At 45.4% G+C, this 16,258-nt stretch overlaps 1 protein-coding gene across 1 annotated transcript in view; it reads left to right on the forward strand.

The window, feature by feature from the left end:
• Positions 1-16,258, forward strand: part of DNAH9 (dynein axonemal heavy chain 9) — a 420,192-nt gene that overhangs the window by 392,259 nt on the left and 11,675 nt on the right. The window contains exons 66-67 of the mRNA XM_065415313.1: positions 1,157-1,327; positions 2,340-2,522. Of these exons, the coding sequence (XP_065271385.1) occupies positions 1,157-1,327; positions 2,340-2,522 (354 nt within the window). The remainder of the gene's footprint in view (positions 1-1,156; positions 1,328-2,339; positions 2,523-16,258) is intronic.

The raw sequence follows: 16,258 nt of genomic DNA on the forward strand, positions 1-16,258 counted from the left end.
ATTAGAGGACTGGGCCAAAAGAAACCTGATGAGGTTCAACAAGGACAAGTGCAGAGTCCTGCACTTAGGACGGAAGAATCCCATGCACAGCTACAGACTAGGGACCGAATGGCTAGGTAGCAGTTCTGCAGAAAAGGACCTAGGGGTCACAGTGGACGAGAAGCTGGATATGAGTCAACAGTGTGCTCTTGTTGCCAAGAAGGCTAACGGCATTTTGGGCTGTATAAGTAGGGGCATTGCCAGCAGATCGAGGGACGTGATCGTTCCCCTTTATTCGACATTGGTGAGGCCTCATCTGGAGTACTGTGTCCAGTTTTGGGCCCCACATTACAAGAAGGATGTGGAAAAATTGGAAAGAGTCCAGCGGAGGGCAACAAAAATGATTAGGGGTCTGGAGCGCATGACTTATGAGGAGAGGCTGAGGGAACTGGGATTGTTTAGTCTCCAGAAGAGAAGAATGAGGGGGGATTTGATAGCAGCCTTCAACTACCTGAAGGGGGGTTCCAAAGAGGATGGAACTCGGCTGTTCTCAATGGTGGCAGATGACAGAACAAGGAGCAATGGTCTCAAGTTGCAGTGGGGGAGGTCTAGGTTGGATATTAGGAAACACTATTTCACTAGGAGGGTGGTGAAGCACTGGAATGCGTTACCTAGGGAGGTGGTGGAGTCTCCTTCCTTGGATGTTTTTAAGGCCCGGCTTGACAAAGCCCTGGCTGGGATGATTTAGTTGGGAATTGGTCCTGCTTTGAGCAGGGGGTTGGACTAGATGACCTCCTGAGGTCCCTTCCAACCCTGATATTCTATGATTCTATGATTCTAAGTGAAATTCCCAGCAAAGAGGTCAGGGTATTGATGCCCAAATTTGTAGCAAACAAAAAGGTAGAAGAAGCTCAGCTCTGAGATATGTAGCCAAGACATCCTGCAACAATGGCCAGACTTGTTTTCTTGTGGCAGAAATGATTATTATTCCAGCAGCTTTACTAATTCCACCCTCCTGCTTCCTAGCAGTTTGTTAGCACTGCCGGTCAGTCCAGCTGGATACGCTGCATTGGGCTGACTGTGTGTGATGGCTGTCCAGCCCATCAATGCGATCAGTAAGTGTAAAGTCCCTGGCCCTGTACGTAACAATAATGGGAGGTGTGATCTTCCTGTGTAGTACATAGACGATGCCCTGCCTGCCGAGTCTCCGTACCTGTATGGTCTCCATCCGAATGCTGAAATCGGCTTCTTAACCCAGACCTCAGAGAAACTCTTCCGCACCGTGTTGGAGATGCAGCCTCATGACACCAACGCTGGTGAAGGAGGAGGGGCTACGAGGGAAGAAAAGGTAAGATGGGCAGAGGAGGGAGCCATTGCCACTTGGGTGATTTTGCTTAATTTGGCTGCATTTTAGTCTCTGGTTTTTCTCATGACCCTTTATTATAACCTAGTCAGCCTTTGTATAGTGTGTACAAGGAACAGAAATAACCAGTCTGGCATTCTTCAGGCGCTCGCCATATTAGTGTAATTGTACCATAGCCAATGCTAGGGCCTGACTTTAACTGGTGCTCTGCGCTCCAGTGCCTTCATTATCATCATGTGAGGACATACACATTTTTAGTTGTTGCTATCTACCCAAACCATAAGAAGAAGATGATGTGTGAACATTGCAAATAAATCTGGCTATGGCCTCTGCTGGCACACAGCCATCAACCACAGGGGATGGCAGTCTGGCTGGCATACGTACAGACTCCCAGAACACACCATACACAAGATGCCAGACTGTTGCTTTGGAGTTTTTCCTGGTGCGTTTTCTGTTTATTAGTTACACATTAACAATGATATTTCCAAATCCAGCTGTGAAGGAGACAGGAAGTAACTTGCTTTGTTATGCTTTTTCCCCATGTTGTATTCATTCAGAATACCAAATTCAGTTTAAAATTCCATTTAAAATAATCTCCCATTTTTGTCACTAAAACATTAAAGAATAGTTCATAAAGTCAGCAATCCTGGAGGCACCAGTATTTGATTTTGACCTTCATAGCTTCATCCATCTTCCTGCATTGAACCTGGCCTTGGAAAAAGGAGCAATGCAAACTTGGATGCAAAATAGAGTATGCCATGGCATGTGGACATTTATAAATAGTCCTTTTAAAAGAGCCTCATTTGACATGATGTTTGGTAGGCATTTGAATTTTCTTAGGCTGGGACAAGCTGTTTTGAAACGTGCCATGCGTGATTCAGCAAGACATTGATTACTTTCCGATGCAGTAAGTGGCAGGTGGAGCTCTCTTCCACCATTCAGTAGAGGAAGCACATGGGTCACTCACTCCTCTCTCTCTCTTTCCTTTGGCAAACAGGTGAAGGCTCTTCTGGATGAGATTTTAGAGAAATTAACAGATGAGTTTAACATCCTGGAGCTGATGGCAAAGGTGGAGGAGAGGACGCCCTACATTGTGGTTGCCTTCCAGGAATGTGAGCGAATGAACATCCTCACCAGCGAGATAAAGCGCTCCCTTAAGGAGCTAGATCTGGGATTGAAGGTAGGCGCTCTCTCTGCTAAAGTTGTAGTCTTGTGAAATCTCATATGTACATTGAATGTCTGGAAAGCAGAGGTGATGAGGGTGTGAAGAGAAACGAAAAGTGTCTCACGTTTTAAACAGTTACATTTTAAAGTGGTACCTAACAAATAGCACAGTGTGCTGCAACGGTAACTCAAGTTCATGAGGAAAAATTCACAGTTGCTCTTCACAGGTCAGACTAGATGATCACAATGGTCCCTTCTGGCCTTGGAATCTATGAAAAATGCACATGGTCCCCTATACCCCACCATAGGCCCTTTGTGGAGTTACAGGTACACAATGAGGCATTCTGTGATATTGAAAGGCAGCACATTTAAAACTGATAAAAGAAAGTACTCTTTTACACAGTGCCTGAATAGCCTGTGGAACTCATTGCAACAAGGTATCACTGAAGACAAGAACTTAGCAGGATTCAAAAAAGGGTCAGTCACTTATAAGGATACAAAAATATCCATATTTGGAATCATAATAGTGTAAGGCTGGAAATCACCCCACCAGGTCATCTAGTCCATACCCCCACGTTGAAGCAGAACCAAGTACACCTAGACCATTCCTGGCAAGTATTTGTCCAACCTTTTCTTAAAGGTCTCCAAAGATGGAGATTCCACAACCTCCCTTGGTAATCTATCCCAGCACTTAACTGTCCTTATAGTAAGAAAGTTTCCCCTAATATCTAACCTAAATTTCCCTTGCTACAGATTAAAACCATTACTTCTTGTCCTACCCTCAGTGGAGATGGAGAAAATTGATCAATGTCCTCTTTATAGCAGCCCTTAACTTATTTGAAGACACTAACCAGGTCCCCCTCTTCAGTGTTCATTTCTCAAGACTAAACATGCCAATGTTTTCTAAACCTTTTATGATTTTAGTTGCTGTCCCCCGGACTCTCTCCAATTTGTCCACATCTTTCTTACATAACAATAATAGTAACAATGGCACGGATTTCAAAAGCCAAGAGTTTTGGAAGGGACATTACACCTTCTGCATCAGGGCATGAGTGAATCTCTAAAGGAAGGGGGACAGGAAGAAACTGCCTCTATGGACAGCTTATCCTATAACTGCCTCCTGCAGGGTTTCTTGCACCTTCCTGTGAAGCTGCAGAGCAGAGCACTGATTTGATTCAGGATGGCAAAGCCCATGTTTCTAGGAGCTATTGTTTTGGAAGGTATTTTATGCAAAACTGTGAGCGGGCTGCATGGATGATGGGCCATAAACAGGTGGGATTCTTTGATTCAGTAATATTAATGACAATGAGTTGAGACTGCTGGACTGGCAGGCACTAGCTCCTGTGTGTAGTTCAGTGCACTGCCGACAGCGGGACGCTACAGGTCACCAAAACAGTGCGTTGTCTGGTGTCTTATGATACATGCAAATGTACGGAGTTAACATTCCTTTGTTGTATGGCTACTGCCATCCCATAAGAGGCTGTCAGGACAGCTGGTATTGTAGGGGAACAAGAGGCCAAAGAACTGATGGATCCCACTCCTGTCTATACAGACCATAGGCACCGCTCACTTTCCCCCAGCTGCAAAGCTTTACAGACCTACTGACAGAGAATTTGAGAGCAAAGGAAGAATGGATTGGAGCAGCACTCTACCTCAGAGGGGAGGGGAGGCAGGAGCCAGGTTCCACAGGGAAGTGATGCTGCTGTTTCATTAGACAGGTTGTCAACTGCAGAAGCAAAGAAGCTATGCCCTGGAGCGGGGTCACTAAGCCACTCCTCAGCCTGCTTGCAATGGCCAGGGTGCTGCAGTAATAATCCTCATGCTTTGTCTCTGTGTCACAACTCAGATATTTCCAAAGCAAAGCAGACCGCTTAGTGGTAGCTATGGACACTCCCCCGAGCCTGGTCAAGACATTTCTATGGCCCATTAGACATTAGGAGGGACTCCCAAATGTCCTGTTTAGCAACTATCATGTGAGGTGTGTGGGCCAGGAAACCCACCAGAATAGCAGCTCTACTTGGATCTATAGCTATGTCAGCGAGGCATGCACAGCCAAAGGAATTCCGTGCTTGAAGGAACTGGAGGTTACTTGTCCTGAATAACCACAGCATCATGGGTGGAAAGGACTGGCAGATGAGCAATGAGGCAGCTGCCTGGTCCAGCATGCATACTTTTTGTAACCATTATAATCTCAACTTCCAGGTCTGCTGATAGAGCCTTTGGCAGAGGGGTCTTCAATTCACAGGTAGCACCATTAGCCTGTTTGTCTGCATAGTCTAGATAGCTCCTAAATTCCATATCCTCATCAGCCCTGCCTTTACTCCTCTCACTACTGATGGTTTCCTACAAGTAGAGGATCGGCAGACGTGCCGTCACTCAAAGAACAGAGAAAGCCTGTCTGTTCCTCTTCTCCAAAGAGGGGCTAATAGAACCCACCCATCGGTCACTTTGTGAGGGCAATATGGTGATGGAGATGCTGTTCTTCCCCTTGGCTCTTATGGATAGGACATGTCAGAAGGGAAGTCTCCTGAGAAACATATGTACAGCCCGATAACTACACTCTGTTGCCTACAGCAAGGTCCTTTCCGCAGATACCTATGATAACTGACGTATTCTTGGAGTTTATAGCAGCTCATTCGTATGGGAAGGTGGAGGACTGGCCCCTTTCTTACCAAGCTTGCTCAGAGGCAAAGCTGTAGCTTCTCCAGTCAAATCAGCAGGGAGAACTCGGCCTGCAAATAAAGGGTCAGCAGACATACACCTTCTCAAAGAAGAGAAAGTGACCAGTCAGACAGCGTATTTCTTAAACTGGTTTCCAGCCTGCTGTACTAGATATTTAACATCGGGGAGGGGGAGGGGGAATTGCCATTTAATTCTTTGGCATCATTTCCTGCTTACATAGTAACACTCTGCTTCCTGGGTTAAAAGAGGCTTACTATAAGTACACTCTGAAACACACGGTTGATGTAACCTCTTCTAGCTGGACTCTGGTATGTTGGTCTATTTAGCCCTCCCCCCTCCCCCCGGTTTCGCCATCTGTGAAATGGGGATAATAATGCTTAACCACTTTTGTGCAGATCTTTGTAATCTGTGGAGGAAAGTGCTAAGAAATATTTTTTTATTATCATAATTTTGTGGACTGATTAATATGCTGCAGATAATTCAGCTGTCCAACCATTTAGAAAAATCACATGAAAGTGAAAGTGTGGGATCAGTACGGCATGGAAAAACTGATCCGTTTTAATCAGTTTGTGTCTTATTTTTAAAATAGCAAAGTGGTGAATACAAAGCACGTTTTTCATATGCATTTCCTGCAAACAGAAGGTGCTAAAAACTGAAATTCAAACATTTAAGTGACATCTGTCTACTGCTGAAAAATTGGTGTTTGTTCTGTTGACTAAAGAGATAAAAATGTTGTGTGTGCTTTGTAGTTCTGCAATATACACAATCCACTTTAAAATAGGCTGATATTTATGCTGCCAATTATTTTTAACAGATTTACTTTATTTACCAGTGTTTGGCAGTTGAATTGGAAATTCCGTTTCTTGAGACAGGTAAACAGAAGTGATTTAATGTTTCAATCTCTGAGTAGCAAACAAGAGGATATTGTAACTGGGACAATGTGTAGCAATTAGATTTAATGTGGAGAAACGCAAGCTACTACATATTGGCCAGGGAAAACAATGAGAAGTATGGCCCTGAACTAAAGCACAAAGGCTTTGAACAGAGTTTAGGCAGTAAAAGAACATGCACGTCCCCCAGAAACGCTACCACAAACTACAGCAGGGATGTAATGCAACCCTTTGGGCTGGTCCACACTAACCCCCCAGTTCGAACTAAGATACGCAACTTCAGCTACGAGAATAACATAGCTGAAGTCGAAGTATCTTAGTTCGAACTACAAGGTACTTACCGCGGGTCCACACGCGGCAGGCAGGCTCCCCCGTCGACTCCGCGTACTCCTCTCGCAGAACAGGAGTACCGGTGTCGACGGCAAGCACTTCCGGGATCGATTTATCACGTCTAGACAAGACGCGATAAATCGATCCCAGAAGATCGATTGCTTACCGCCAAACCCGGAGGTAAGTATAGACGTACCCTTTGAGTGAGATTCAGAGATGTATAGAAAGAATCCATGGCAGAGAAGCCTCCAGACAGTGTGTTGAAATGACTGTATACTCTGCTCAGACTGCCCAGTGCAGCTTGGCCCAGCAGTCTAGACATGACATCACTGTCTGCAGCCAAGTCATAATCCTGACTGTGAGGAATGATCTCAGAGACACGAAGAGGCGTGTTAAGTTAACAGAGACCCAGACAGTCTGATCCTTCATGTTATATCACTTGACTGCCCAGCATGGAAAATGGGAACTGCAAGTCCCGAGCAACTCGGCAAATCAGATTACTTATTTAGATACCTAAATATGGGCTTAGGTGCCTAACACTAGACATTCACATTTGGAAATGTTGACCACAGTCTCCACCAGGAATCGTGTCTGTCCCCTCTTCTAGTCGGTAGATGCTCCAGCGAGGAGACTGCCATTTCTCTGACTCACACTGTGGACTTCACTCACCAGACGACAGGTTTCTGGAGGTGCAGAGATCAGTGGACTCTGTGAGAACTCACAGTCAATAAATCAACGATGTGATTTTTCATGAGACTTTCTAAGTTTTGTTTTTTCCTGCTTCTGTGTAAATGCTGTGTGTCAGACTCAGAATGAGATGTATTGGAGCTTGATATGGTCAGTATATCAGCCTCAGCACGACAATGATGATAAAGCTTACAGTCAGAAGGGACCACCAGATCATCCCGTCTGACCTCCTGCACTAAATCCCACCTATTCAGTCTCTTGTGACCATGCCCTAAAATATCCAGGACACTTGATAGCAGTGGACAGTGCCTAAGAACATCTGCAGAGATGTATCCTTCAGCTCTCCTCTACCCTCAGGTGTGATTGTGACAGATACACCAGGCAGCATGGGGAGCTCACTCAGGCCACCTCACAATTCAAGATCTTTGGAAATTCAGAGAACAAGCTGCATGTAAATTAGAGCTGAGTCAACAATTCAGCTGGCAGAACCTCTCACGCAAATCAGGAGGAAAGCAGCGTAGCACCAGAGACAGTACCATAATATTGGGCAACATCAGCCAACAGGGGGAGCTTTTCCTCTGCCCCATCCCAGGAAGTTGTCTGGTTTTGGGTGGGCATGTTCATCATCAACTCATGCCTCTTGCATTTTATCTTCTCATTCTCTCTGGTTCAAAGCAGCCTCTGCTGCATGTCTGAGGATTGGAATGTCTCAATTAGGATATATAAGGCTACTATCTGGAGTTCCTTTCAGACTCATGCCCAATTTAGGAGTGAAACCTTTGTGTAATTGTTACTCCCAAAACCCCCTCCTGGGCAAGTTGTTAATGCTTGTTGACCTCCCACAACTGGGGATCTATACTGACAGGACTCAGAGGAGAAAGGAAGCTTACTTAGCAGAGACCATAGCTTTGTAGTAGAATAAATATTGTGGGGAGAAAGTATGCCTCTTTGCTGCTCACTGAATATCTGCTAACAGAGGGTGAGTTGGATATTTCAAGTCTAATTTGAATCTTTGAATAGTTCATTGTGTGCATCTAACTACAAAGCCATTGTCTGGTCCAGAAATAGGAGCCATCCAGTTAGGATGGTAACCATCAACAAGAACTGGTGCTTCATGTTTAAAAGCCTTAGTTCAGAATAGCTTCCATGTGACTGATGCTCCTGCATAGTGTTGCACCCAGAATAACGACTGACTGTGAAGGCAGGTGAACTCCTTACTGATTTTCTCCCTTCCTGCATACTGCTGGGACCTAATCCTGGTCCCATTAAAATCAATTGCAAAACTCCTGCTGACTTCAGTGGTGCTGTACCTAACGGCTGTAGTTGGACTTAGGTGCCTACCTCCTTTTGGGAATCTAGCCCTTAGACTCTTAAGTGACTTACATGTTTTGGAAAATTTTATCCAAGGTCTCCTGATTCCTAATGTCCTGCTGTAACCACTAGACTACTCTCTCTCCCTGACTTCATTGCCTACACTGTTTTGCCAATGGCTTTAACCCAGAGTTGAAGGATCTACCTGAAGAGATGAGGGAAGTGGTCCATTCAGTCCTTGACCTCTGCTGAGATGGCTGCCCCCAGTATCATTGGTGAGAGGCACACTACTCCACCAAACAGCCATTAGATAGTAAAGCCTTTTAGCCGCCACCTGTCTGGATCAGATCCAATTTTTTGACATAAAGGTTCACATTGGTGAGCCCCATTATCAGTCCCCCTGACCTTGGCCCTGTTTTTCTATTTTGAATTTTTAAATTGTGGGTCAGCACATTGCAATAACACAAGCTACTGGCAAGTGAAAACAGCTGAAATATGTAAAGGGAAATACACAATTGCTCTTTATTTCACAGAGCACACATAGCCCTATTACTCCTCTGTAATTACATGACAAATACCAAAGGAAGAGAGATTTGTCATTTGCGCTTGGGCCTTATATTTGAAATTAGCAGGCACTTCTAAGATTTCTTACTGGATAACTAGTCATTTCTGGAGGCCAGGAGAACATACACTCACAGGACAGAACTAACTAGATGAATTATTGGCAGTTACTTACCCAGACCAAGTTAGCTTGTCATTACAGAGCCATTCGCTGGCACTTAGTGCCTGTGGAACTAAGAAAGCCCACATACGCTTTGAAAGGCAAAATCATTGTTCCAGTTGATTTTGGACTAATTGAAAATAGCCCCTGACTCCTCTAATACCTTAATTTAACTTGGCCTGTTGCCTTTAGCTTCAAGGCCAGTCGCCTTTGCAGGTCCCATTCCTGCAAACCTTTAATCACATGATGTGCCGTATTTATGCAGCTGAAATCAGAGGAATGTGGGCACTACACACCTACAGGAGAGTTTGCAGGGTCAGACCCTTAGGGTACATCTACACTGCGATAAAAGACCCGCAGCACAGCCTGGGCCAGCTGATTTGGGCTGCGGGGCTGTAAAATTGCAGAGTAGCTGTTCCGGCGCGGGCTGGAGTCTGGGCCCTGAGACCCTCCCCCATTGCAGAGTCTCAGCCCTCGGGTTCTGCCGTTGTATAGCCCCGCAGCCCACGTCAGTTGATCCAGGCCGGTCGCAGATCTTTTGTTGCAGTGTAGACTAGGGGTTCTCACATTTTATTGCACCGCAACCCCCTTCTGACAAGAAAAATTACTACATGACCCTAGGAGGGAGGACAGAAGCCTGAGCCCGCCCAAGTCCCACTGCCCCAGGTGTGTGTGGGGGCAAAGCCCAAGCTCCACTGCCCCGGGCAGTGAAGGGGTCAAAGCTTCAGCCCCAGCTAGGGGGCCTGTAACCTGAGCCCCGCCACCCAGAGCTGAATCCCACGGGCTTGGGCTTTGGCCTCTAGCCCTTGCAGGTCTAAGGCAGCCCTGGTGACCCTATTAAAATGGGGTCCTGACCCACTTAGGGGTCATGACCCACTTAGGGGTCCCGACCCACAGTTTGAGAACCGCTGGTCTAGACAATACTTAGTCCTTTCTTTTACCACTGGTGCGACTTCAAAAGCAGAGCCTGATAACCCTCATACTAGTCCATCATTCTGAGATTTATCCGCATTTCCAAGGGAAGGAATTTCTGTAAGGGAATCCCCAGAATGAAGCATAACAGTTCTAGAGGTAGAGGCCAGGACTGCAATGTAGGAAGTGCCTCCTAGGACAGAGATGCTCAGTGCTCTCAGCTCCCATTTGAATCACTGGGAGATGTAAAGGTACAGCTCTTCGCAGGACTGTGCTCTTAGGAATTGCCAAACAACATGTGTTATAGCTGGTGTTTATAAATATTGCAGACAAAACATACATTAAAAGAATGTTAAAGCTGCAAGGTCAAGTTCTCAGAAGTTGGGAAATGCCAGAATTAAGTTCCCCAGGCCTTAATCCAGCCTCCTTCTGCACATGGATTAGGATACAGTCTGTCCAACATCACACAAGAAGCCTGTGGCACAGTCAAGAATAGATCACAGCTATTCTGGGCACCTCGAACACAAGGGAAGATCCTTTCTCTTCTTGCAATTCTCAACTTCGTTCACTGCCCATTTTGCACCCTGAATGGAGAATGGGTTTTGTAGGATAAAAAGTATGGGATCATGCAAAATATAGCACCATGCATACATACAAGGGAGTTGCATGGACAACTTTTATTTTCAATTTTTTGTGTGCTGGACTTTCAGTTTCTTTCGACTCAGGTTTTTTTTACGTAATTTCAAATTATTTTTTAAATCCCTGAAAAAACAAAAACTCCATCATATAGAATCATACTGACCCCCTGCCCACCCTGGGTCATCAGGAGAGTTTGAACCATGCGTTTTAGATCCCCAACAGAGACCTCGATCATTAAAGAGGAAATGGGTGCAGAAGTAGGCTGTTAGCAATTGAGAGAGCCAGCCACTAGAGGGGATGAAACACACGCTTTGCTGGTAGGTTTCACAATGTTTGCTGCAAAGAGCTCTACCTCTGACCGTGGAGGACAGTGGTGGTTAGTGGTCACAGACAGTGCAGCTGCCTACATATAGATTTGGCACATTCATTCTGAAAGGCAGGGTGGGTAAGTGGATGAGACTTGGATCTGCCACATTAGTGAAAGCATTCTACTCCCAGATCTGCCAGAGACAACCTCATGCAAGCTCTGAGCCACCTTTCTGTGAAATGAGCAGAATTATATTTGTTTGCCTCCAGAGGTGTGGCGTGAGACTTTGCTCAATAGTAAAGGCTATGAAATGCACAACATTATGAACACCTCTCAGTGGAAGCCCTCATGGCTTCTAGCCCAGCATAACTTCCCCTTTGCCAGAAGGACACAGGGGAACCACTACTGCTGCTGCTTTGCCTGTGTTCTGTTTGGAGCTCTAGCTCTGTGCCTACCATCTAGAAGCCTGAGTGGGGCCTGGAAGCATAATCAGTGCAGTTTTCACATAGGCGCTCTATGGGGAACGGAGCATGCTCAGTGCAGTGGGATCTTCAGAGAGTTTTAGCTGCCAAACTCTACCAAGCTCTACTGAGCATGTGCAAATGGCAATTTTCAGAGGCTTATAACTTGGACAGATTTGGGTGGATTTTCATGGGAACAGCAAAAGGCACCTCTTTGACCCAAGGACTGACTCTGGAGATTCTGAAGAAAGAGTTGGATTTTTTTATGGTAATAGAAGGATCCATTTTCCACTAATCTCATTCTTGGCAATGGCTCAGCTGTTTTCAGTGAATCTTTCCAAAAATATTCAGCAAGGAGACAATGAGAGTTAGTTACAGCCTGACAAAATGATAAGCAACTAAAAATAAGGACTTATAACAGAAAATGGTAGACAACCTTAACTATAGGCCCTGCCCTACCATAGCATCCCCATTGCTTCAGCAGGGGTGTGCTAGGAATAAAATTACTAGCAGTGGATCTAATTTACCTCGATTTCAGTAAGGCATTTGATACGGTTCCACATGGGGAATTATTAGCTAAATTGGAAACGATGGGGATCAATATGAAAATTGAAAGGTGGATAAGGAACTGGTTAAAGGGGAGACTAAAACGGGTCATACTGAAAGGTGAACTGTCAGGCTGGAAGGAGGTTACTAGTGGAGTTCCTCGGGGATCGGTTTGGGGACCAATCTTATTTAATCTTTTTATTACTGACCTTGGCACAAAAAGTGGGAATGTGCTAATAAAGTTTGCGGATGACACAAAGCTGGGAGGTATTGCTAATACAGAGAAGGACCAGGATATTATACAGGAAGATCTGGATGACCTTGTAAACTGGAGTAATAGTAATAGGATGAAATTTAATAGTGAAAAGTGCAAGGTCATGCATTTAGGGATTAATAACAAGAATTTTGGTTATAAATTGGGGACACATCAGTTGGAAGTAACAAGAGGAGAAGGACCTTGGAGTATTAGTTGATCACAGGATGACTATGAGCCGCCAATGTCATATGGCCGTTAAAAAAGCTAATGCGGTCTTGGGATGCATCAGGCGAGGTATTTCCAGTAAAGATAAGGAGGTGTTAGTACCATTATACAAGGCACTGATGAGACCTCATCTGGAATACTGTGTGCAGTTCTGGTCTCCCATGTTTAAGAAGGATGAATTCAAACTGGAACAGGTACAGAGAAGGGCTACTAGGATGATCCGAGGAATGGAAAACCTGTCTTATGAAAGGAGACTCAAAGAGCTTGGCTTGTTTAGCCTAACCAAAAGAAGGCTGAGGGGAGATATGATTGCTCTCTATAAATATATCAGAGGGATAAATATCAGGGAGGGAGAGGAATTATTCAAGCTTAGTACCAATGTGGACACAAGAACAAATGGATATAAACTGGACATTAGGAAGTTTAGACTTGAAATTAGATGAAGGTTTCTAACCATTAGAGGAGTGAAGTTCTGGAACAGCCTTCCAAGGGGAGTAGTGGGGGCAAAAGACATATCTGGCTTCAAGACTAAGCTTGATAAGTTTATGGAGGGGATGGTATGATGGGATAGCCTAATTTTGGCAATTAATTGATCTTTGATTATTAGCAGGTAAATATGCCCAATGGTCTGTGATGGGATGTTAGATGGGGTGGGATCTGAGTTACTACAGAGAATTCTTTCCTGGGTGCTGGCTGGTGAGTCTTGCCCACATGCTCAGGGTTTAACTGATCGCCATATTTGGGGTCGGGAAGGAATTTTCCTCCAGGGCAGATTGGCAGAGGCCCTGGAGGTTTTTCGCCTTCCTCTGCAGCGTGGGGCACAGGGCACTTGCTGGATGATTCTCTGCACCTTGAGGTCTTTAAACCAGTATTGAGGACTTTAATAACTCAGGCATAGGTTAGGGATTTGTTACAGGAGTGGGTGGGTGAGATTCTGTGGCCTGCGTTGTGCAGGAGTTCAGACTAGATGATCATAATGGTCCCTTCTGACCTTAAAGTCTATGAGTCTATGTGTACCATGAACAAGTGGAAGCTTCGCCTATATTGGCAAGTATTTGTCTTTGAAATTAATCTGGCTTCAATACCAATATGGCGTTGGAATGTCTCCCTTGGCTTTAAGTGCACTTTCAGATGGATACAGCATAGACTCATAGGGTTACAAGAGACAACAAGGGTCATCTAGTCTAACCCTCTACCAAGATGCAGTATTGGTTGGGTCTAAACCATCCAAGACAGATGGCTGTCAAGCCTCCTTTTGAAAACTTCCAGTGAGGGGGATTCCATGACTTCCCTAGGCAGTCCGTTCCATTGTCCTACTGTTCTTACAGTTAGGAAGTTTTCCCCAAGATTTCATCTAAATCTGCTATGTTGTAGTTTGAACCCGTTGCCTCTTGTCCTGCCCTTTGTGGCAAGAGAGAACAGTTTTCCTCCATCTTTTTTATCGCAGCATGTCAAGTATTTGCTGATATAGCTTGCATTCCATCCCTTTGATCATCTTTGTCGTTCACCTCTGGATCCTTTCCAGTTTCTCTACATACTTTCTATACATTGGTGACCAAAATTGGACACAGTACTCCAGCTAAGGCCTAACCAGCACCAAGTAGAACAATACTATCACCTCCCGTGACTTGCATGCTATGCCTTTGTTAATGCAACCCAAAATTGCATTTGCTTTTTTTGCAACAGCATTGTACTGTTGACTCATGTTGAGGTTGTGATCCACCACAACTCCCAGATCCTTCTCAGCAGTGCTGCTGCCAAGCCAGTTATCCCCCGTGCTGTATTTGTGCATTTGGTTTTTCTTCCATAAGTGTAGCACCTTACATTTGTCTTTGTTGAATTTCATTTTGTTGTCTATAGCCCAATTCTCCAATTTATCAAGATCCATTTGAATTTTAGATATATCCTCCATAGTGTTTGCAGCCCCTCCACCCAACTTTGTGTCATCTGCAAATTTGATCAGTATGCTCTCTATTCCTACATCCAGGTCATTAATAAAGATGTTAAATAACACCAGACTCAGAACAGATCCCTGTGAAACCTCACTTGAGACCTCTTTCCAATCTGACATCATTCCATTAACAATTACTCTTTGTGGTTGTTCAACAAATTATGTATCCACTTAACGGTAGTTCTGCCGATCATTTCTCCAGCTTACTTCTAAGAATGTTATGTGGGAATGTGTCAAAAGCCTTGCTAAAGTCCAGGTATATTATGTCCACCACTTTCCCCCTATCCACCAAACCAGTTACCCTATCAAAGAAGGAAATAACTGGTTTGGCATGATTTGTTCTTAGTAAATCTATGCTGGCTGCTAGTGATTACCCCTTCATCTTCCAGGTATTTGCATATTGCATGTTTTATACATTGCTCTAGTACAGTGGTTTTCAAACTTTTTAGACTGCGTACCCCTTTCCAAATAATGTAGTCTACCGCGTACCCCAATTTGAGATAGGGTCATAATATATCTATGATTAGATTGCCAAGTCTTATTAAATAAAATGTGTTGTCCGTCATTATAGGATTTTTCTCACATACCCCCGATGAGAGCTTGCGTACCCCTCGGGGCATGCGTACCCCATAGTTCCCCAACTCCTCCTTTTTCCATCTTCTCCCCGTCTAGGGTGACTATACATCCTGTTTTGGGCGGGACAGTCCCTTTTTTAAGCCCAGTCCTGGCCGTCCCGACCTTTTTGGCAAAACTGGGCATTTGTCCTGTTTTCTCTTGCCACCTGATCATCTGTTGGCAAGAGCAAACTGGACAAATGGACAGTTTTGCCAAAAAAGTGGGGTGCAACCTCTAGCAGGGTACAGAAAATCATTCAGGGGGAGCAAGCAGCAACACCAGCCCCTCACGGGAGAGAGGGCTTGGAAGTGCGGCTCGGGCCAGGCCAGCCACAGGCAGGCAGTAGGGGGAGCTCGGACCTGGACCGGACCCACACATGATGAGGAGAGGGGGAACTTGGGCCGGCCCTGCATGTGAGGGGGGGTGGGGGGGAGAGGACCAGCCCCACATGGGTGGGTGGCAGGGGAGCCTTTGGCCAGCCCTGCGTGCTGGTGGGGAAGGGGGACCTTGGGCCGGTCCTGCACGCCGGGGGAAGAGGGGAGCCTCAGCCAGCCTCGCACACCGAGGGAAGAGGGGGACCTCGGGCTGGCCCCGCATGGGTGGGCAGCAGGGGAGCTTATGGCCGGCTCGGGGCACGGGAAGGTGGGCCTCAGGCCAGTCTGCATGCCAGGAGACAAGGGGGCCCACAGGCTGGTCCTGTGTGCCAGAGGAGGTGGTGGTGGGGAGTGAGGCCTTGGGCTGGATCCATGCAGTGTTCCGTTTTCCCTTTGGGAAAATATGGTCACCCTATCCCAATCTTATCCTCCCATTCTGATTAGAAAATTTGCAAACATGCAGCTGTTTGGCCTAAAAATTATTCCTAGTTATGTGATGGTTGGTTTTCTGCTAGCAGTGGCTGAACACATAAGATGACTGACTGCAGTACTGTGAAGTTCTGGGGTAACACACAGGAATGTCAAATTCTGGGGTAACATCTCCATGGGACCTTGCTTATTATTTTTCAGGGTTCGTTGAAATCTGCCTTTTTGATGTCCAGTGTCCTTGTTTTGCGATTCTCATGTCCTCCTTTCCTTAGGATCTTGAATTCTATCAGATCATGATCACTTCCTTCCAAGTTCCCGACCACCTTCACATTCGCAACTAATTAATCCCTGTTGGTCAAAAACAGATCCAAAATGGATGACTCCCTACTTATTTCTTCAACTTTCTGAATCAGAAG

Source organism: Emys orbicularis, chromosome 13, assembly GCF_028017835.1.
Source record: "Emys orbicularis isolate rEmyOrb1 chromosome 13, rEmyOrb1.hap1, whole genome shotgun sequence".
Lineage (NCBI taxonomy): Eukaryota > Metazoa > Chordata > Testudines > Emydidae > Emys > Emys orbicularis.